This window comes from Dreissena polymorpha, chromosome 13 (genome assembly GCF_020536995.1).
Source record: "Dreissena polymorpha isolate Duluth1 chromosome 13, UMN_Dpol_1.0, whole genome shotgun sequence".
In the NCBI taxonomy this organism is placed as follows: Eukaryota; Metazoa; Mollusca; class Bivalvia; order Myida; family Dreissenidae; genus Dreissena; species Dreissena polymorpha.
This window is the reverse complement of record NC_068367.1, coordinates 40,245,996-40,269,598: the sequence shown is the minus strand read 5'-3', so window position 1 is coordinate 40,269,598 and position 23,603 is coordinate 40,245,996. Positions and strand designations below refer to the sequence as shown.

Here is a 23,603-nt window from a genome sequence, read left to right as displayed (position 1 = left end):
ATTCGCAAACAGATCTATCTACGTTTAACTCAAACAACACTACAACCAAACGAGAAAAAACCTAAACCAACTTGTCAACCAATCCTCAATCTCAAACATATTTTATTTCCAAAAGCAAGTTATAGCACTATTGCAAATGTTTACCATTGGCCCATACATACATAATTTTTAAAAGACCTAAATTTGTACCAAATTGTCAAGGCTCTTTCTCTTAGGATAATATTAACTATTAACATATTATAATGGTGACAGACATACAAAAATGGAGATAATAATTACATTGATTACATTAGACAAAATATGATAACAGCAATAATAATAATAACAATAATAATAAAAAAATTAAAAATAATAATAATAATTAGAATAATAAGAATAATAATAATAATAATAATAATAATAATAATAATAATAATAATAATAATAATAATAATAATAATAATAATAACAACAACACCAACACCACCACCACCACCACCAACAACAACAACAATAATAATAAAAATAAATAAATAATAATAATAATAATAATAATAATAATAATTATTATTATTATTATTAATATTATTATTATTATTATTATTATTAATATTTATTATTATTATATCTATTCACAGGCAAGATCATGTGCGCCTGCACGACGCTGGACTGCTACGCGGAAAAACGCCGCGTCTGCGAGGCGGAGTACTTCTGCTACGTGGAGAACCTGCACGCGGTGGTCACGCGCGGCTGCATCAACGACAAGGACCCGCTGCTGTGCGAGAACCGGCGCCCGACGAAGATCGGTAAACTTGACTACCCGCTTCTGCACTGCTGCAACGACGACGACTACTGCAACCGCGACGTGGTGCCCGTGCGACCGACTGATGATCCTCGTGAGTTTCGTTTAGTTTAATGATTTAATGATGCTGCAGAAAAATACGCGTTCTTTTTAGCCACCCCCCCCCCCTTCCGCGATTCGAAGAAGGCGGAATATATAGCAGTCCCACACCTTATAGGTTAAAGTCACACTTGCAGGTGAAAAGTCGAATTCGGCAATAAAAAGCTTGCACATTCCTGTCTCATCCGTAACGTGGGTATATATTAATGGATTTCACAACAAATTGGCACAAATGTTAACCATCATGAGACGACGTTTGTTTCGCGTGTAACATCGTTTCTTGTCTCCGTATCACAAAAATCAAGGTCGCACTTGAAGGTCATAGGTCAAATTTGGCCATTAAACAGCTTTCTCGGACTTCAACTTTGTTATTCATCATGAGATTATGAAAAAGGTTACTTCAAATGACCACCACGACATTCTGAGTTAAAGGGGCTTTTTCACGTTTTGGTAAATTGACAAAATTAAAAAAGGTTGTTTCAGATTCGCAAATTTTCGTTTTAGTTATGATATTTTTGAGGAAACAGTAATACTGAACATTTACCATGCTACAAAATAGCCATTATATGCATCTTTTTACGATTTGAAAACCTGAAAATTATAAAGCGTTGCAACGCGAAACGATTGAATAATTTGGAAAGTTCTGTTGTTGTCGTTATACAAGTATTTTGTGAAACTACGAGGATTTCTTGTTTAAAGTAAAAATTACATCATTCATAGTGTGAGATCGGATGGCCGAGCGGTCTAAGACTTTTACTCAAGACCTCCAGGCGTCAGTGGTTCGAGCCCAGTCGAGGGTTACTTTTTTTATTAAGTGTATTCTATTTTAGATCCATTGTTTACATTTATCAATATAAAGCATTTAATGACAAACTTCAAAACATGCCAAAATCTGTGAAAAGGCCCCTTTAACATCTGTTCCGAAATGCATATGTGCACATAATTATGCATTTTCTTATGTTTACAAATTGAAGAATTCGGTCAAATCATGTATGAACAAAGGTGGAACATTGTAACATATGGTTTGACTTCATTTCTGCCACGCGTAACTTAGCTATTACGTTGTTTTCTTTCCTTTCAGCGATAACGCCCGTTGTGCACGTTACGTCATCAAAAGACGATGACGCCAATAATCCGTACGTCAGATACGAATACGAGGACAGCGAGAAGGCCAAGACGCCGTGCCCGAGCAGTTCCGACTCGAAAATGAACCCAATCTACATCGCCGTACCCATCGCCGGCCTCTGCGTACTGCTGGCGTTAATCATATTCGCCATGTACCTGTTGCGGCGTAGAAACGACATGTACACGCAGTACGACGCCTTTAGATATCAGGAACATTTGGCCAAAATGGCGGCGAAGCAAAACGCGGGGAAAAATACTCAAACTTGTGAGGTATCAAACCGTTGTACGGACAGCGAACGCTCCTCTCAAGGGAGTGAAACTAAGTTTTTCTTGAACGCTTGAGATTCGGGCTTAGTTCTAGTTTGGTTTTTAAATTCATAAATGCTCACGAGAGGCGTTATTCGTCGTGCTGTGTCACGAATGAACTCTGTTGGTGGTGGTGGTGGAAAATTAAAAAATGACGTTTCGTGACGTCATACCTACGTTGTGACGTCATGGCGTCATTTGTTTATGCAGCGGTGGTGGGATAGCTTATTCATTGCCATTTCACAAATTACATGACAATGGTACGGGACAGAACCATGCGGTAGTTGCAATGACGTAGTGCATAGAACGGGGTTAGGAACGAACGACAGGACGTCTAACGCGTATAAACGCCGCGCAACAGAAAACGTCAAAAGTAATGCTTCGGCGTCCATCTAGGAAGCATGTTGAGGCACGTACTGTATGTGTAAGGGAACTGTGCCTATTCACGCGTTTGTGCTATTTGAGCAGAACTGGACTTTGTGATACATGGAAGAGTGCTAAGTTATGAGGGACATAAACAAATGTCTCTAAAAATCATTACGGAAAAAACGGACGGCTCCTTTAAACTACGGTTACTTCAGGGTTGTCTAAGATTAATCTCAAATAGTAAATGCTGCGCAAGAATGCATACACATTTGCAAATTTTGCTGTTAATGTACCTTTATATTATATTTGGGGATTGCTCTGTGAAAAGGGGGTTTAATGCATTCCCGCTTTAATGGTATGTTTAAAGAAAGTCGGTTCTAAGCAAAAATCCAGTTTTAGCGGAAAGTGTCGTCCCTGATAAGCATCTACGGAATGCACAGGCTAATCAGGGACAACACTTCACGCAATGCATTAAACCCCCTTTTCACATAGCACGGCCCATTTGTATAAAATTCCGCCTTATTGTGATGATGAACATTTTAGTTATTGGAAAAACAAGCTTCATTTGTGTAAGCCTTGTAGTTTACGGTTCTTAAAACAGTGTTATTCGGTTAAATGTATGAACTGGTCACTTTTTGTTTATACGGCGACATTCAAAATCGACCAATGAAACTTGTTTGGTTTAATGTCATCAACGTAAATGCTACAGTGCACAGGGTCGTTTTGCTAAGATTAATATTATACGGGACAATTTTTTAAAGATATTTAAATATTCAGAATATAAATATGTATATCTTTTACTTCGGAGCAAGAGCTTTCAATAAAAGACTTTCGGATGGAAACAACAATTTGTCTTCCGATAATGTTTCTAGAGTGTGTCTTTTCCTACATTGATCTTATCGTATGATCGCAACGTCCGCGCAGAGATTTGACGGGAACCAGCATAGCTGAATCAAATCCCTGCCTTCATAACCAACCACATGATGATAGCCTAGCCACGTAGCACAAGAATTTTACCGTTGTTATTTTTACTTTTTTTTTAAATTCAGGTACATGTTATTATTTTTCTTATTACAAACCTAAACTTATGCACTATTTTCAAATTGTAAAATAAAATGATACTATTTTTCATAATATAATACTTAAACCAATAAAATAAAATCCTACCAAATCTGGTAGGATTGTCTTGAGATGGCAGAGATTGTATGTTAGAGCAAGGAAAGACGACTCAGCGTGAAGATTGGTATGATCGCTGAAAAAGCGGGTACCAAGGTGCTCCTGGGCCCGTATTAACCAAACTGTTCTTAGATTTAAGTCTAAGAATAAAGAATATGCTTTACATTGATATATTTAATAATTGCTTGAATTGTTAGTAAAACTTGTTATTAAACACATCTATCTTTATCATTCTTCATGTTGAACATTTTGTCAATGACATAATTACCAGTGGATGCATGTATATATTCAAACACTGAATGCATTTATTTGGTTCCAGGTCTGGTCTTTATTCTTAAGTCTAAGCATGGGTTGGTGAATGCGGCTGGTAGTTTCAAAATTTCACGCTGACACTGTTTGATTGGTCGATTTTGTTTTACATAAGTTGAATCATGCACGACATATTTACATTTGGTGTTTATAAAGAAACGACATATTTCTCTAAAAGTTGAATTTAAAAACTATATATTATAGAATATATCCAAACGTATTTCTCCTTCGCCTGTTTGTAATTGTTTTGATATTTATTTCGCGTTTTTAGTAAAATTGTATCAGGGTAATAGATGTCTTGTTTTTGTAAAACAAATATACTGATGGTATTTTGTATTTGCACGTGTAATGAACTGATCAAGAGTCTGAATATGGTTAATTCTCGCAGGTTATTATATATTCATATAAAAGATTATATGTGTATGGTCAATTCTCGCAGGTTATATAAATTCATAATAAAGATAATATGTGAAACATGTTATTTTTACACATTCAAAAACCGTGAATGCTTATTTAACAGTTTCAGTGCTGGAACCGACTTTTGAAGGCTTTTGCAAACAGTTTGGATTCAGATGAGACGCCACAGAACGTGGCGTCTCATCAGGATCCAAACTGTTTGCTATTCTGATAGTATTCTTTGAAAAAAATCGAAGAAAATCCTAATTTTAGAAATTCAGCAGACGACATTTTAGCAGACGACAAATTACCCAGCATGCAAAGGGTTAATATCTCATCGGTTATGAATTGGACGTCTTTGAGGATAGATTCTATTACACACATGTATACACTCAGGGAATGCAATATTTGTTGTAAATACCATACGTCTCATCTTTTATAAACATGCACTTGTATAATTGTATAATATACGATTGAAAGCATTATGACTTTGATTGATTTTTTGTTTAATGTTTATGTATATTTCTTATATCATAATTAGTTCTGTCTTTTAAAAAAATGCGTTTTTTCTTCTCATTTTAGCTCACCTTAGCACAACCTGCTCATGGTGAGCTTTTGTTATCGCCTTTTGTCCGTCGTCTGTCGTGCGTCGTCAAATTTTTCCTTGTAAACGCTATAGAGGCCATTGTAAGATCGTGTTAAATCTTAAGAAGTCACATTTGTTGTCCAATGTTCATGAAACTTGGTCAGAATATTTGTTCTAATATTATCTTGGATGACTTGGAAAATGGCTCTGATCTGTTGAAAAACATGTGATGAGTTCGAAAATGGTTCCGGTGGGTTGAAAAACATGACCGTCAGTGGGCGTGGCATTTTTCCTTATATGGCTATAGTAAACCCTTGTTAATACTCTTGAAGTCACCTTGATTTTGACGTAAGGATACATGGTCCAATCTTTATAAAACTTGGTCAGAACATTGTTCTAATGATAGCTCAGCTAAGCATTGAAAATGTCAATGGTTCGTCGAAAAATATGTCCTCCGAGGGGCGGGAACTTGGTCCGTATATGGCTGTAGTTAAACCTTGTTAACAAAAAAAAGTAGTCACAGTTTTAGTCAAATGTTCATGAAACTTGGTAAGAACATTTGTACTAATGATATCTGGGCGGAAATGGTTCCCGTCTGTTGAAAAACATGGCCGCCTGGGGGCTGGCCATTTTTCTTATATGGCTGTAGTAAAACTTTGTTAACTCTCTTCTTGATATTTTGGCCAAGTTTGAAAATAGTTTCAGAAACATCTATAAAAGTTGCTGATAGCAGTTCATTCCTTGAAGTCCCAGGTGAGCGACCGTGGGCCCCTGGCCCTCTTGTTTGTATTTCAATTTCAGTCACTTATTCTTTGTGGCGGTTATGGTTGATGTATTGCACAGTGTAATCTTGTTTGATGGACTGGACGAAATGAAGATGTGTCAACATAAATAAATAAAAATAATGCGTTTGTTCTGTTTTGATTCTAAGTAGTCGGACGAATGGAAGACGCAGCGCAAATTAAACGTAAAGTCCTTCTAACACGTTCGATTGGTGTTCTGAACTTGTTAACAAATAATAAATTTATAAAGGACGCACAGAGGAGAAAAAGTACTCGTGCGAACACAATAGAAAAATGTAATGACACGTCTACATTACTTGGAATTAACCCTATACGGATTGCATCACGGCAAAGGTAGACAACCTGTACAAAATAGCGAGCTCCGAATACTTTGGACGCGAATTTCTTTAACAGTAAGCATGATATAGAATATTTGATTGCTAAATATATTTCAAACACATTCATTCTACACATCCTCAAAGAAAAATGGATTTAACGGCTCTGAAAAAACGTCGAATTGTGTCTCAAAATTGCTGCATCACACGATTCAATAAGCCATTTAACAACAAAGATTTGTCTTTTCCTGTTTTTACGGATTTTTCGGGTCTATTTTCACACGTTTTCGCGACTTGGCGATTTTTCGATTCTTGTTTTCCCATTTAAAGCTATGTTAAAATCTCATGAATCCTTTGTGCGTGTGTACCAGCTTCAGTTACAAAATGGGCTCTCAACGAGTTAACGAGAAAACACATTTTGAACGAAAACTAACGCACTTCATTCTCTTAGAAAAAGCTTATTAACCTTTTGAGCATTTGTAAATGAGATAGATGAATATTTAACGTGTTAATTTTCTCATCACTTTCTGCTCATCCTATTTGATTTTGACGTAAGGATACAATTTTATCGAGCTCCGTATTTTGTTATATTTCTTCGTCCCACAGTATGAATATTTCAGCTATACAGCTAAAAAATAGTACGTTAATCAAGCATATTAAATTCTAATAGTCCCCAACATTTGACGTGTCTACGTTAAGCCGTCAAGCCACAAGGAGCTCTAAAAGCTAACTTCCGGTGCTTCGAATTTGAAATTACGCAGGAATGACCAAGGAAGAAAACTGCAATACCTCATTTTCGTAAGTAATGCAAAGGGAAACAACTGCGTAACTTGAATAATTGTTTAAACTCGATTTTGGAACTTTCGATTTTCCGCGTAAAATACAATGTTTTCTATTATTTTATAATTAATCATCTAAAACTGATACCTATTGATCATAAGAATAGTAATCAAGCTAAAATAAACATAAAATATTCGATGCATCAAGGCAAAATAACAATTAAACGCAACTTACACCGCGCTTCTGAAAAAAAAGAAAAAAAAGATTGAAATATGAAATTTTACTAAATGAAGGTAACATAATATAGGTCGCCGTGGCGTAATGGATACGTCGTCCGCCCTTGCGACCGGGAGGTCACGGGTTTGATCCCCAATGTGGGAACGTTCTTTAGATCTTCCTCAAAGACACCAAGTAAACGCCCAGGAAACGGACTCGAGAGCGTTTCAATAAGCCTGAGGCTTTCGATGCAATCGAGCTAAAATAAATAGGTTTAAACTAAAGTAACATAAATATGCTTAATCAGACGCGGATTTATTGTTGATCGTTTATTTTCTTACTACACGATATTCTTCAATGTAGTTATTCGTAAAACATTAAATATTTTTATGATTAAACAAATTTGGAGCATACAACGCGAATTTTGATACATAAATTCGTACACACATATGCATGCGGTTTAAATGTGTGATATTCAAATCCAAGAAATGGTCTTATGTGTTGCTTAAATAAACGTTAAATTGAAATATTTCTACTTAATTACTATTTTAATTATGATGTTTATTGTTGTTAATCTTGAAGGTTTTCTCAATAAATCTGTGTAAAGTGTGAGGTTTGGAGCTCCTTAAAGCCAATACTTTGTAATGACCGTTTCAATCATGTGGCCAAGTTTGATACAGCTTGTGTGATTGTAGCGTAGTTCCGGTTGTTGTACCTCTTGCTGTAGTGCGGTGTCATACTCTGGAGAGCAGTTCATAAATGACAACGTGCCATACTATGGTTCGTCTTCTGCTGGTGGATCTGATGCTTCATTTTATTTACATTCATTTGGACTTAATGAAATTATTTGAAACCCGACTTAATTGTTCGAGAGCCTGCTTAAAAAAAAGAAACACTGTTTGAGGATTATGCTTCTCCATAAAAACATTTTCACCTATCGTTGATAATGTGTGAGACTGAAAGAATGGCGTGCATTTTCACAAATGATATTCTGTATGATATCTGTACGAAAAAGAACTGTGTGACATGAACGAAAATATTTAAAATCGGCTTAGCATAGGTGAAATTCCATTCGGGGACATGAATATTTATAATCGAACAAGCTTATTGATTTGCATGGACCGCAGCTACCTTCACTGGGGTCTCTCTTTTTCTAAGCTGCATTATGCAAGGACCCAAGATGAGCTCCAGTACCCCCGCATACTTAAATTGAGACACGTGAAATGGCGAAATTCATTAATAAAATGAGTCGCGCTCTTAGAAAACTGGGCATAATGCATTTGCGTAAAGTGTCGTCCCAGATTTGCCTGTGCAGTCCGCATAGGCTAATCAGGGACGACACTTTCCGCTTTTATGACAGTTTTCGTTGAAATGAAGTCTCTTCTTAGCAAAAATCCAGTTTAGGCGGAAAGTGTCGTCCCTGATAAGCCTGTGCGGACTGCACAGGCTAATCTGGGACGACACTTTACGCTCATGCATTATGCCCTGTTTTCTCAGAACGCGACTCAAATGTATATAAGGTCAGAGACCTCTGCCCCTCCAAAACGTTTAACACGTGTTATTTCAGTGATACAAACAAAACAGATGTTCTAATTTTGTCCATTTATTTAGCACACGAAACGACATCACATTTTGAAATGGCATTTGTTCATGTATCTTTCATATCATCACCCCACGGCTTTGCACACCCCTAGAAAGGCAAAGAAACAAACATACATTTAATAAGGGCAATTGTATTTTACACACAATTTTGTTTTTGCGGACAATGCAATTTATTCTTTTGATATAACTAAACATACATGTACGTTTGATATTTACCAACGTTCAGACTACTACACTCTTCTAAAAAGGTTTAATTAATTCTTCGATATGGAGCATACATTAAATTGTGTACACAGTATAAATGAATGTCAATCGTTTTCAGTTTGACGAATATTTTGATAAAATCAAGTAAGAATTTTATCGTGGGCAGACATGTTATTCCTAGAACATTAAGCCGAGCGATTTTGCTTTGTAATGACCACCATCGAGCGTCCATCAGACATTGCCATCAAGACGTACGTACTCCGCCATTATCGATATGGGCATACGTATAACCAGTAAAACATATACGGGCCGTGCTCTGTGAAAATGGTGTTTTATGCATGTGCGTAAAGTGCCATCCCAGATAAGCCAGAGACGTCCGCACAGGCTAATCGGAGACGACACTTTCCGCCTTAACTTGATTTCTGCTAAGAACATACTTTCTATAAACGAAATATATCATAAAAGCGGAAAGTGCCGTCCCTGATTAGACTGTACAGGCTTATCTGGGACGACAATTTACGCACATGCATTGAACTTCTTTTTCACAGAGCACTGCCCATAGATATGCATGCAGATTATTCTGCAAACGCTTACCTGGACCATCTACGCGAGGCGGAAGCCGTCCACTTTTCGAGCAAAAAGCGCCTTTGAGACATGGACATGCGAAGGAGTACCGAGTAATCAGTATTTGTGGCGCAAACGACACATAGCAGGCTGGAAAAATGACAATTGAAACAAAATACGTACGACAATAAGCACACCGTACAAATGTATCATTCTGAGACAATGTTCGTATATTAATTTGATTGGAAATAAAAGATCGCCCAAAGTCGGTCGGTCGGTTATAATTTGATTGAACATAATTGATCGACCTCAGTTGATCGGTGGGTCGTAATTCAAATGACCATTCTAGAGCGACCTCAGTCGGTCGGTCGGACGTTATTTAATTGAACATTATTGATCAACCTCAGTCGGTCGGTCGGTCGGTCAGAATTTGATTGAACATAATAGCTCGGCCTCAGTCGGTCGGTTGGGCAGAATTTGATTAAATAAACATGCTAGATAGACCTCAGTCGGTCGGTCGGTCGTGGTTTTATTGAACATAATAGATCGACCTCAGTCGGCCAGTTGGTCAGAATTTCATTAAACATGCTAGATAGAAGTCAGTCGGTCGGTCGGTCGTGATTTAATTGAACATAATAGATCGAGCTCAGTCGGTCGGTCGGTAATAATTTGATTAAAGATAATAGATTGATCTCAGTCGACCATACTTTGATTGAAAATGCTAGATCGACCTCAGTCGGTCGTTATTTAATTGAACATAATAGATCGACCTCAGCAGGTCGGTCGGTCGGTCATAATTTGATTAAACATAATAAATCGACCTCAGTAGGTTGGTTTGTAATAATTTGATTGAACATAATAACTAATGATCTCAGTCGGTTGGTCTGTCGGTCATAATATTATTGAACCTAATGAATCAATCTCAGTCGGTCACTTGATCGGTCATAATGTGATTGAAAATAATAGGTTGATCTCAGTCGGTTTTTCGGTCATGATATTTTATAACATAATAGTTTGATCTCAGTTGGCAGGTCGGTCGGTCGAACGAGCAAAATCAGCCAGCCAGTCGGTCGGTCGATGAATACATCAATCAATTGGTCAATAAATCAATCAATCAATCGAGGAAATCAATCAATCTGTAAAACTATGAATGCTTACCGGCGCCTGGCCCTCCCAATGGCTCACATTTCCCTGCCACAAATCTTTTGAGGTCTGGGGACAGATCGACTACGGAATACCGGTTGAAGCTTACACAGCACTCGTTGGCCTTGCAATCTTCCGACATGTTGCAATATCCGGCCAACGCTCCACGTCCTGGCGCCGGGACCGCCTAAGGTGTTTAAACACACGCAATATATATAAAGCTGTTGTTTGTCTGTCCGGTAAGTGCTGTAACAAACTCGGTTTTTCACATTATGCGGCCTCCCGCCCTAAAGGACCTCATAAACTTCGAAATACACACACACACGCACGCACGCACACACGCACGCACACGCACACGCCAACACGCACGCACGCACACACACACGCACACACGCACGCACGCGCGCGCGCAAACACGCGCACACACATGCACGCACACACATGATGGATGGGACAACATTTTCGTATTCATATAATTAACACAATTGTGTTGTAAAACTAATTTATTCACTAAAACAAAAAGACATGTACCATAACATAAATCATGAACACATACAAACTTAACTTAAACAAAAGAAAAGCGTCATCAACACTCTACTACGTCAATTAATGTAATCCCCAGTTAACAAATACCTGAACATGCCACAGAAACCAAGAGCAAAACAGTTATTGATAGTCGATGTCAAAGAAAATAAATTAAACTCACCAATGCACCGGCAAGTAGAACTAACAGGATCGACAGAGGTGTAAAGATCATTCCGGTTTTATGTTAAGAATGAGCAGAGCGGTTGATAATTTCTTCTTTATATACACGTATAACTCATTCACATCCGGTTAAAATAATATTTTTGACATGTGTTGGTAAGTATTTACAATGTTGTCGTGCAAAGCAGATGGTTCATTAATTGAGCAAAAAGACGTCAATCGCATTTAGATTACCAATAAAAACTACTGCGGGAGATATAGCCCATTAAAGGGACATTTAACGTTTTAGTAAATTGACAAAATAAAATCGTTGCAGTTATGATATTTGTGAGGAAACAGTAATACTGAACATTTACCATGCTCTTAAATATCCATTATATGCATCTTTTGACAATTTAAAAAACTGAAAATCATACAGCGTTGCAACAAAAAACGATTGAATAATTTGGAGAGTTCTGTTGTTGTCGTTATATTTTGTTATACTACGAGGATTGCTTACATACAGTATAAAATACATCACTCATGGTATAAGCACGAATGGCCGAGTGGCCTTAGCGTTAGACTTTTGCTCCAGGGGTCAGTGGTTCGAGACCAGTTGAGGGTTACTTTTGTTTCTTTCTTTAATTGTATTTTTGTTTTTTACTGAAGCTTTTTAGATCCAATCTTTACATTTATCAATATAAAACATTTAATAACAAACTTCAATACATGCCAAATATCCGTGAAAAGGTCCCTTTAATGAGGAGTTATACAGTATCAGGTAGAGACATCGCATTGAAACTCATAAGAAATAATTAACGTTCAAGATTGGCTGAAAAACCACCAGTCAAATGCCGTACAACATCCGGGCGAATAATGAATTCATATAAAAATATATTCGTGTTCATATTTAAATGTTGTTTGTGTTTTTAAAAAGATATCAACCCAGCGGACCATGATAATAAATTAAAATGTCAGCTTGTTTGTCGAAAACACTGTTAAATTGGTAACTGCAGCAATACGTTTGCATCGCTTTCATTACATTTAAATGCAAACATGTTATGCCATTTGGTCGCTGATAAAAAAACGTATGTGTTTATTGTATTTTAAAAATTATGACGTACATGCATGAAGTTCTTAATTTTAGCATTTTAAATAAATGTCACTTTTTAATAATAAGATTAATTAAATGAAATTAAAGTAATACCAACCCGTATGCATTTCTCGTACTAAACACAATGCATGATTTTTACAGAACAGTTAAATCCCTGGGTCAAAATGCTAAACATAAGCCTATTTTACTTTTCGCATTCAATCATAGTTAAACTTTAAGAAATTTGACTTCAACACTGCTGCCATTAGTTGTTAGTTAAGTATGCATGGCATAATCCAGAATGTTGAGAGTGTGTCTTAACCCAAATCACAAGAATGAGTATGCATTGTTTAGCATCTTATGGGTGCTAAGATACAAGATCTCAAAGTAACACAAACAAGAAAACATGCCCATTTTTTAGGTTTGCCGAACTAGGGACAAAACAGACACATATACTTTGTGAAACCCCAAATAAATGAATATGTCTGCGTCATATCTGTTTCTTTTAACACTACGAATGCAATTTCATGAATGAAATTCGCTTTAAAACCCATGCTTATCAATTTCACAGAATCATACTACATAACAAAATACAATAATTAATGAAAAGCTCTTTAAAAAAAAAATCCACTAGCCGATTTAACTCGCGAATCAGGGAGTCATACAGACAGCGCTGTTGAACCGAATTTTTGGTGTTTAAGCCGTGTTTACCTTTGATCGCACTTTGATTTAAACCAGACTCTGACCCAACTATCGCAATAGGTCAACTTTATTACAACCCGGACAACAGGGTTCCCTCTGGGCTTTAAAAAGTTGTCGCATCTTACTTTTGCAAAATTCAAAAAGTTGTCGCCAAACTGGGGCTTCTTTGAGGCAAAGAAGATCATGTTATAATGATGAAACGAAATCAAACATTTTACAGTAAGTTTAATAAGTTTATTTACTAACAGCACATTTAATGAGATTATAAAAACACATTATACAACTGTGCAATTTATGTTTTCAACAGTCTACACACCACAATAAAACACAATGAAAATATAGATGGACAGGTTAATAAGATGATCTTTAAAACGTATTCACTGAGACTTGAATGAATTAAGGTATAACATGTAGGTTCATGCATTCACCGACCTTGGTACGTACATGAATTTAGTTAATAAATAAAACATGTGTTTATGACTATGTTAAACTTTAACCATTTGCCACAAATGCTACCGTACTTCACCTCAACGTTTGCCAGCAGATCATTTCAAAAGTCTACTACTCTTCACAAATGACTGCTTTATGAATGCCCGGTATTAGGGGAACTCTTCGAATCATTTTTACAGTAGACTACTTAATGAAAGTCCGACAGCAGGGAAACAGCTCTATTTTCCTGCTACCCAGTGCAATTCGTAATAACGTGTCAAATTTACAAAGCGACAACCGTTTCTCGAGGCAGGTTTGACTGAAGCTCTGTTGTCAAGCCACGTTCTCAATCAACACTGCTTACAGAAGCTACTAAAAAACTTTCTGCTGCCTCTGCGGTTCCATGATACATGTCTTTTTATTCAGAGCTGAGTTGGCAGAGTTCGTAGTACTGCACACAAGTTAACTACTGTTATCTACAAGAGTGTGAATGAAAGTCATGAACATGCCTTAGCTCTCAAGATATCCCTCAAAACCTACACTACACATGTACTCTGCCACAACATCAATTTCCTTTACCACGCTATCCTTTTCAATTGATGGGTTTAATAGAACGTTTAAAGATACCAGAACTCACCATCATGGTTGTCAGCATACCTGTCATGCATACTTTTTATAACACCTGCTGAGAATGATTTGCAAATACTCACTGCCGCGTGCCTTTTGCTTGTAACTGTTTTGATCTACAGTATATTAACTTACCGATAGTATATCTATATTTAACACTGTACTACCAATCTTTTCTGTGTAGTACGTCAACAAAGGTCGTTTACTGTGTACTTTGTCATCAAAGGTTATTGATAAAAAGATACTACACGAAACAGTCACTGTTTCTGATGGCGTGGTCTTGAAAGTGCCATCTTCAGTCCTGGATTCCTCTTGTACCATTTAAGAAATTTACTAATTCGATATTCAGATTGACCAGTAGTTCTCATTTAATTGAATTGTTCTTTATCAAAAGAGGATTTACCCCTGCAAAGCGAAGATCCTGTGTTTGGAAAGACTTGAATGACACATCCAATGGTTGGAGGACATCATTCCGAAAGAGTACAATATACAGAGCTTGTAGACTATAATGGGCTTGTAAATACTGAGCGCCTCCACCTGATCTCTCCTTACAAAACAAATACATTAGCTACTGAAGTTCTGAACAATATCCTCTACTGAGCCATGATAACTAAGACACCTGTGCCCGTGTGTCAACCCCATGTGAACCCCGTCGATCCTGCACTCTGAATAAGCGAATTTGAAGTCAAAGCTCGTTTTAATCCATGATGAAACACTATTATTCCGAAGATATATCACTCTGTTTTATATATATATATATATATATATATATATATATATATATATATATATATATATATATATATATATATATATATTTGACTATTTGAGTCCATTTTTAATTCCGGTCTTGATATTATTGAACTTTGGATACCGAATAGTCGATAACACATCAGCACTCAATGATTACATTTTTTCAAATTTGAGAATCTGTGTCTTTTTGATGAAAAAATACTAAGAAAACATTACTCAAAGGAGGAGAACATGTTAAAATTGTCATAGAGGAATAATAAAATGTCAAACGTGATTTGAAAAAAGTGACGTTGATGATATTAATTATATTATGTACCAAAATTTACTCTCCGCAGCCCACAACATACCAGAATGGCGGAGGAGGATCTCTGTGTCTGCGTGGTGGTGATGATGATGATGGTGCTCTTGATGCTGCTCATGATGGTACTCATGATGACCATGCTGTTGCTAATGATGATGTTGCTGCTGCTGATGATTGATGATTGAACATGATGATGCTGGTGCTGCTGCTGATCGCTACTACGGATCCGTTCAAAATTATTCCAATTAACATATTATCCAAAGTGTATGCCAAGTTAAGAATGAATGTAGATGAATAGCAACAAGCAAGCGAAGAACTTATGATGAAGTCACGAGTCACTTAAGCCCGCTGAAGGTGAAGGTAACACTTGTAAGTCAATAGTTTGAGCCTAAATTGTCAGTCCCTCCCTTTCATTTACGTGCCCTCTCCACATCCCTTTCATCCTGCCGGCTTTCAGAGTTTGCGTCCAATATAAAGGTCAATAAGACAACCCGCAATTTTAAGCAGTCACGCTTGCTCAAGGTAAACGTAATATTGAAAGGTCGAAGGTCAAGTATCGAAACTCGGCTTATGAACAGGTAATTAAAACCATGCGCAGAAGGCATGAGTTAAGCTTGCTGTTTCAAGTTTAAGGTTACACATGAAGATCAAACGTTTTAGCCTCCATTTTCCTGTCTTACAAACCAATCTTCACGCAGAGATGTCGTTCCATGCTCTCATATACAATCTCTGTCATCACAAGAAAATCCTTCCAGATTTGATAAGATTTAATTTTTTGTCCAAGTATTATATTATGAAAAGTAGTATCATTTTCTGTTATATTTTGTAAATAGTGTATAGGTTAAGGTTCATAATAAAAATAAATTACCTAAATTAAAAATAAATAAAAATAAAAACGGTACAATTATTGTACCACAAAGCTATGCTATCATCACGTGGTTGATTATGAAGGCATGGATTTGATCCAGCTACGCTGGTTTCAGTCATATCTCTTTGCGGAGGTTGCTTATAAACCACTTAAGAATCAAAAGTTACGCAATATAACGGCCGTTGTGACGATGTGAGGACGTCATGAATCACTGGCATAGGGTCAAGGTCATGGTATCACTTGACGTCGATAGTTTGGGGCTGGCTCAATGATTGTATCGGCTCGTCATCTCCTTTATCATTTGAATAAGTATCTGAAACCTGGAATGATAAGATTAGGTCCAGTAGCACAAAAGGCCGTACGCGATCGGGGAAAAATCATTTGCAGTGGAGAATTGTTGTATGGATTTCGATTTGAATGGCTGCAAGGTTTTTTACCTCGATCATTCTAGACTTCTATATGGTTTTCCAGAATCAAAATAATCAACACGTTCTGATTGACCTACGCTTGGTCGCTCGATTAAACTGGAGTTCATTTGGAATGTCGAATCGAAATATGTATACGAATAAATTGCATTATATCATATTACTAATACTGCAAACGAAAACCGAACAGCTTCAATTGCTTGTTCAGCTGGATGAACTTGATGCGGTTATCCCAGTTTTATTCACACGTGTTTGATGTGAGCATTTGTGTTGTACAGAATTGTTGGGTTATTGGTTACCTGCCGAAAAAGAATCTGGAAAATATTATTAATCTCAAGTTGTAAATGGAGTTTCAATTTCATCCGATAACGTCTTGGTATTCTATATTCTTGAATTAAAACACAAAGTACATTTAACACGTATTAAGTTTAAACCTATTTATTTTAGCTCGATTGCAAACAAAACCTTAGAAGTATTTGAAACGCTTTCGAGTCCGTTTTCTGGGACAAGAGCCAGTACTTAGTGTTTATGGGGGAAATCTAAAGACCGCTCCGACAGTTGGGATCGAACCCATGATCGTTAGGCGGACACTACATCCACTAATCCACTACACCACTGCGACGTACTAAGTAAATGTGTACATACAATGTACCCGTATACTTTATGAAAGTAACATAAATAATTATGCTTATTCAGACGCGGATTAATTTAGGATCGTTCATTTTCGAACTACACGATATTCTTCAATGCAGTTATTCGTAAAACATTAAATATATTTTGTTAAAAAAAAATAGAACATACAACGCGAATTTTGCTATATAAATTCGTACACACACATATGCATGGGGTTAAAAGTGTGTTGAAATTCATATCTAATAAATGGTCTTATTTGTTGCTTAAAAGACGTTAAAATGAAATATTTCCTCTTAATTGCTATTTCAACTATAATATTAATTGTTGTTAATCTTAAAGGTTTTCTTAAAGGTTTTCTTCATAAATCTGTGCAGAGTTTGAGGTTTGGAGTTTATTAAAGCCAATACTTTGTAATGACCGTTTCAATCAAGTTTGATACATCTTTTGTGATTTAAGCGTAGTTGTTGTTGTTTTTCCTATTGCTGTAGCGCTGTGTCATACTTTGGCAACCAGTTGTATGTCATTAATAAATGGCAAAGTTCCATACTTAGGTTCGTCTTCTGCTGGTGCATCCGATGCTTCATTTTGTTTACATTTATTGGACTTTATGAAATTATTTGAAACCCGACTAAATTGTACGAGAGCCTGCTTAGAAAACAAGAAACTATTTGAGGATTATGCTTCTCCATAAAACTTGTTCTCTGATCGTAAGTTATGTGTGAGACTGAAAGAATGGCGTGCATTTTCACAAATGATATCCTGTATGATATCTGTACGAAAAAGAACTGTGTGACATGAACGAAAACATTAAAAATCGGCTCAGCATAGGTAAAATTCCATTTGGGGACATGACTATTTATAATCGAACACGCTGATTGATTTGCATGGACCGCAGCTACCTTCAATGAGGTCTCTCTGTTTCGAAGCTTTATTATGCAAGCACTATAGATGAGCTCCAGTACCACCACACATTTAAATTTAGACACGTGCAATGGCGAAACTCGTTGATAAAATGTATGCAAGAGCAGAGGCCCTCCTCCAAAACGTTTAACACATGTTACTTCAGTGATACAAACCAACACGAGTGTTCTTATTTTGTCTATGTATTTAGCATTTGAAACGACATCACATTTTAAATTGCATCTTGTCATGTACCATTTGAAAAACAAACGAATCTTTCATATCATCACCCCACGACAATGCACTTCCCTAGAAAAGTAAAGAAACAAACATATTTTTAATGAGGTTAATGGTATTTTACACACAATTTAGTTTTTGAGGGCAAAACAATTTATTTTGATAAAGCGAGACATACTTAAACGTTTGAATTTACCAATGTTTAAACTAACACAAACTTTTAAACATGTTTATTTAATTCTTCAATAAGTGCATACATTAAAATGAATGACAATCATTTTCAGTCTAACGAATATTTCGATAAAATAAATTAAGAAGTAAATCGTGGGCAAACATGTTATTCTTAGGAAACAATAAGCCGAGCGATTTTGTTTGGTAATGACCATCATCTGAACGTCCATCCGATATTGTCATCAAGACGTAAATACGCCGCCGTTATCGACATTGGCATTGATTATAACCAGTATTATATATTCATATATATATATATATATATATATATATATATATATATATATATATATATATATATATACATGCAGTTTATTCTGAAACGCTTACCTGGACCCCCTACGCGAGGGAGCGACGGTGCATTTTTCGAACAAAAAGCGCCTTTTATACATGGACATGCGTAGTAGTACCGATCTGGTAGACCTGGAGGATTTGGCCCAATCGACACATAGCAGACTGAAAAATGACAAAGTTGAAACAAAATGCGTACGACAATAACCAAAACGTACAAATGCATCATTCTGAGACAATTTTCATATGCATATTTATATATATTCATAAAACAATTCTTCACTGAAATAATTTAATATATATTATATATGATAGTATAATGTGTATTGCTTGAAATTATCGATAACATAGTGAAATAATGAACGCAAAATACATTTTTAACATAATCGATCGACCTCAGTCGGTCGTAATTTCATTGAACATAATAGATCGACTTCAGTCGACCGGTTGATTATAACTTGATTCCACATAATAGATCGACCTCAGTCGGTCGGTCGGTCATAATTTTATTTATCATAATAGATCGACCTCAGTCGGTCGGTCGGTAATACTTTGATTGAACATAATAGGCGATCTCAGTCGTTTGGTAATAATTTGATTCAATATAAAAGATCGATCTCAGTCGGTGGGCCGGTCATAATTTGATTGAACATTATAGATAGACCTCAGTCGAAGGGACGGTCATAATTTGATTGAATATAATAGATCAACCCCAGTCGGTGGGCCGGTCATAATTTAATTGAACATTAAAGATCGACTCCAGTCGGTGGGCCGGTCATAATTTGATTGAAAATAATAAATCGACCTCAGTCGGTCGGTCGGTCGTAATTTGATTGAACATAATAGATCGACCTCAGTTGGTGGGCCGGTCATAATTTGATTGAACATAATAGATCGATCTCAGTCGGTCGGTCGGCCATAATTGCATTGAAAATAATAGATGGACCTCAGTCGTTCGGTCGGTCATAATTTGATTTAAAATAAAAGATCGATCTACGTCGGTCGGTCGAAATCTGTAATCTGTCAATTTGTAAAACTAGAAATGCTTACCGGCGCCCTGCCCTCCCAACGGCTCACATTTTCCTCGCACTAATCTTTTTAGGTCTGGAGTGAGATCGACTACGGAATCCCGGTTGAAGCTTACGCAGCACTCGTTGGCCTTGCAATCTACCGACGTGTTGCAATATCCGACCAACGCTCCAGTTCCTGGCGCCGGGACCGCCTAAGGAGTTTAAACACACGCACTATATATAAAGCTGTTGTTTGTCTGTCCGGGTAGTGCTGTAACAAACTCCGGGTGTTAACATAATGCGGCCTCTCGTCCTTAAGGACCTCATAAACTTCGAAATACACACGCACACGCACGCATGCACGCCGCACGAAAACAGGCATGCGCACACAAATGCACGCACGCGCGTGATTACGCACGCACGCGCACACACACACACTGATGAAAGAGACGACAATTTCGTATTCATATAGTAGACACAATGGTGTTGTAAAACTAATTTATTCAATCAAACAAAACGGAATGTACCATAACATAAATCATGAACAAATACAAACTTAACTTAAAAAGAAGAAATGCGACATCAACACTTTACTATATTAATTAATGTAATCTCCAGTTTACGAATACCTTAACATGCCACAGAAAAGGAGAGCAAAACAGTTATTGATGATCGATGTGAAAAAAAATAATTAAACTCACCAATGCACCGGCAAGGAGAACTACCACGATCGACAGATGTGTAAAGATCATTCCGGTTTTATGTTAAGAATGAGCATAGCGATTGAGAATTTCTTCTTTATATAAACGTATTACTCATTCACATCCAGTTAAAATAATAATTTATGGACTGTGTTTGTACGTAATTAAAAGGTTGTCGTACAACGCGAATGGTTCATTAACGGGGCAATAAACTTTCATCGAATCAAGATCACCAATAAAAACTATTACGGGATATATTGTCTATTAATGAGAAGTTGTACAGTATCAGATAGAGATATCGCAAACTCATAAGGTTTTCATTCACGCTTTCGATAGGCTGACAAACCACCAGTCAAATGCTGCACAACATCCGTACGAATGATGAATTCATATAAACATTTTATATCCGTGTTCATATTTTAAATGTTGTTTTTATTTTTGTTTAAGATATTAACCAGCGGACCATGACAATAAATGAAAATGTCAGTCTGTTTGTGGACAACAGAGTTACAATGTTAAAGCAACAATATGTTTGCATCGCTTTCAATACAGTATCATGCAATCGTTTTACGCCTTTTTGTCAGTGATAAATAGACGTATGTGTTAATTGTATACTAATTGTTTAATACATTGAACTTAACTTAAAAAAGAATGAACGATAAATGTTGTGCCAATTAAGAATGGGTATACTGCCATTACGAGTTGAAACTGGTCGATTTGTAGGAGAACCTTTAGAACAGAGGACTTGTAGATTGTGCCACGCTGATAGTATCGAAGATGAAGTGCACTTTTGTTTGAATGTGATACTTACAATGATTTACGGCACATACACTTTGCAGAAATATCACATGAGCTGACGAACCACAATTCTATTGGTAAACTTAATATACTTATGTCTTTATGTCCGCGAAAACTGGCTAAATTTATTGTAAAAGCATATTTAAAACGACGAACTGTTATCTATGCATAGTCCGTAATGAGTATACCATCGACATTAATTCCTGTACACAATCTTTCTTTCATATTCATATTCGTTATATATTATTTATATGCACCAGTGTATGTGGTGCTATTGTACATATGTTGAAATATTTTTACTTACTATTCTGTTTTGGTGACTTATAGGCCCATCGGGTCGGGTGCAAAGCATATTTGTATATATATATATATTAATATGATGTTTTGTTATATTGCACATGTCACGATACTAAACAACTTACTTACTTACTTACTTACTTACTTGTATATTACATATTATTAAGTACATATTTAATTTACAATTAACACATACGTTTTCCTTTTTAGCTTTTTAAATAAATGTTGCATTTCAATAATCAGATAATAACCCATGCTTTGTTTTCCCTTCAATGCAATTAAAGTTATACCGACCATAAGACATTTCTCGCTAGAAAACAAACTGTTTTATTTTAACCGGACAGTTAATTTCCTGGGTCAAAATGCAATACACAAGCCTATGTTACTTTTCGCATTAAACTTTAAGAAATTTGACGTCGACACTGCTTCCGCTAGTTTTAGTTATGTATGCTCGGCACACTGCAGAATGTTAAGACAGTGTCTTAACGCATATTTTAAGAAAAAGTATGCATTGCTTAGCACCCTTTGGGTTCTTAAGATATAACTTTCTCCAAGTAACACAAACATGCCCATTTTTAGACTTGCCGAACTATTGACAAAAGCAGACATATACATTTTATTTGGAATCCCCAATACATAATTATTTCTGCGTCATATCAGTATTTTTTACACTAAGAATGCAAGTTCGTGAAAGAAATTCGTTTTCAAAAACCATTGTATATCAATATCACCGAAACATACTACATGTACATACCAAAATAATAATTAATGAAAACATCTGAAAAAGTCCCCAAGCAGATTGACCTCGCGAATCATGGGGTGATAGAGACAGTGCTGTATGTACGACATACTTTATCAATTGTATTCGATACTGGCGTACTTTATTAACCATGCCATAACACAGATACCCAAAACAATGTTACGATATGTTAAAATCGCTTGACGATGAAGGCAGAAAATGTTGGGTAACCAAGGTTAAAACTCTCTTATACAAATACGGCTTTTGGTTCATATGGATAAGTCAAGATGTCGGAAACATAAATAACTTTATTAGAATATTTAGTCAGCATGTTATCAATTGCTGCACGCTATCTAGGCTGTTACGCTTCTGATGAAAATTCAAGTAGATGTAATCCCTATAGGCACTTTAAAAGTCGGTTTAAGTTTAAGATTACAAATGAAGGTCAAAAGATTGAGCCTCCATTTTCTTGTCTTATAAACCAATCTCCACGCAGAGTTGTCGTTCCATGCGCTCACATACAATCTCTGACATCACAATAAAATCCTACCAGATTTGGTTGGATTTTATTATTTTTTTAAGTATTATATTATGAAAAGTAATATCATTGTCTTTTATATTGTGATAATAGTGTATAAGTTAAGGTTCATAATAAAAATTAATTACCTAAATTAAAAAGAAGGGAAAATAAAAACGGTACAATTATTGTACAACGATGCTATGCTATCATCACGTGGTCGGTTATGAAGGCATGGATTTGATCCAGCTACGCTGGTTTCAGTCATATCTCTTTGCGGAGGTTGCTTATAAACCACTTAAGAATCAAAAGTTACGAAATATAAAGGCCGTTGTGACGATGTGAGGACGTCATGAATCCCTGGCATAGGGTCAAGGTCATGGTATCACTTGACGTCGATAGTTTTAGGCTCAATGATTGTATCAGCTCGTCATCTCCTTTATCATTTAATTAAGTATCTGAAACCTGGAATGATAAGATTAGGTCCAGTAGCACAAAATGCCGTACGCGATCGGGGAAAAATCATTTGCAGTGGAGAATTGTTGTATGGATTTCGATTTGAATGGCTGCAAGGTTTTTTACCTCGATCATTCTAGA

General features: G+C 36.3%; 3 protein-coding genes across 4 annotated transcripts in view; 1 reads left to right on the top strand and 2 right to left on the bottom strand.

Moving 5' to 3' along the window:
- Nucleotides 1-617: 617 nt before the first annotated feature.
- LOC127856048 (uncharacterized) lies at nucleotides 618-5,365 on the top strand (the record flags this gene model as incomplete). Its single annotated transcript, XM_052392034.1, is given in 2 exon segments — nucleotides 618-875; nucleotides 1,962-5,365. Coding segments are annotated over 2 exon segments (644 nt in total), but the record flags the coding sequence as incomplete, so codon positions are not given.
- Nucleotides 5,366-8,842: 3,477 nt separating this feature from the next.
- Nucleotides 8,843-23,603, bottom strand: part of LOC127854860 (uncharacterized) — a 140,738-nt gene continuing 125,977 nt past the window's right edge. The window contains exons 1-4 of one of the 2 annotated variants that reach the window (XM_052389933.1): nucleotides 11,477-11,551; nucleotides 10,786-10,957; nucleotides 9,658-9,777; nucleotides 8,843-8,947 (exon numbers count right to left, since the gene is read on the bottom strand). In XM_052389933.1, coding sequence (XP_052245893.1) covers nucleotides 8,925-8,947; nucleotides 9,658-9,777; nucleotides 10,786-10,957; nucleotides 11,477-11,527 — 366 coding nt within the window. In that variant the 5' untranslated portion in view covers nucleotides 11,528-11,551 and the 3' untranslated portion in view covers nucleotides 8,843-8,924. Of the gene's footprint in view, nucleotides 8,948-9,657; nucleotides 9,778-10,785; nucleotides 10,958-11,476; nucleotides 11,552-23,603 lie in introns of those variants that run through there. The other variant, XM_052389932.1, reaches the window with a different exon arrangement.
- LOC127854859 (uncharacterized) lies at nucleotides 18,396-20,717 on the bottom strand. The gene is made up of 4 exons (XM_052389931.1): nucleotides 20,656-20,717; nucleotides 19,995-20,166; nucleotides 18,984-19,109; nucleotides 18,396-18,494 (listed from the first exon to the last, which is right to left on the bottom strand). Exons 1-4 carry the CDS (start codon nucleotides 20,704-20,706, stop codon nucleotides 18,472-18,474), a joined length of 372 nt encoding a protein of 123 aa, XP_052245891.1. The 5' UTR covers nucleotides 20,707-20,717; the 3' UTR covers nucleotides 18,396-18,471.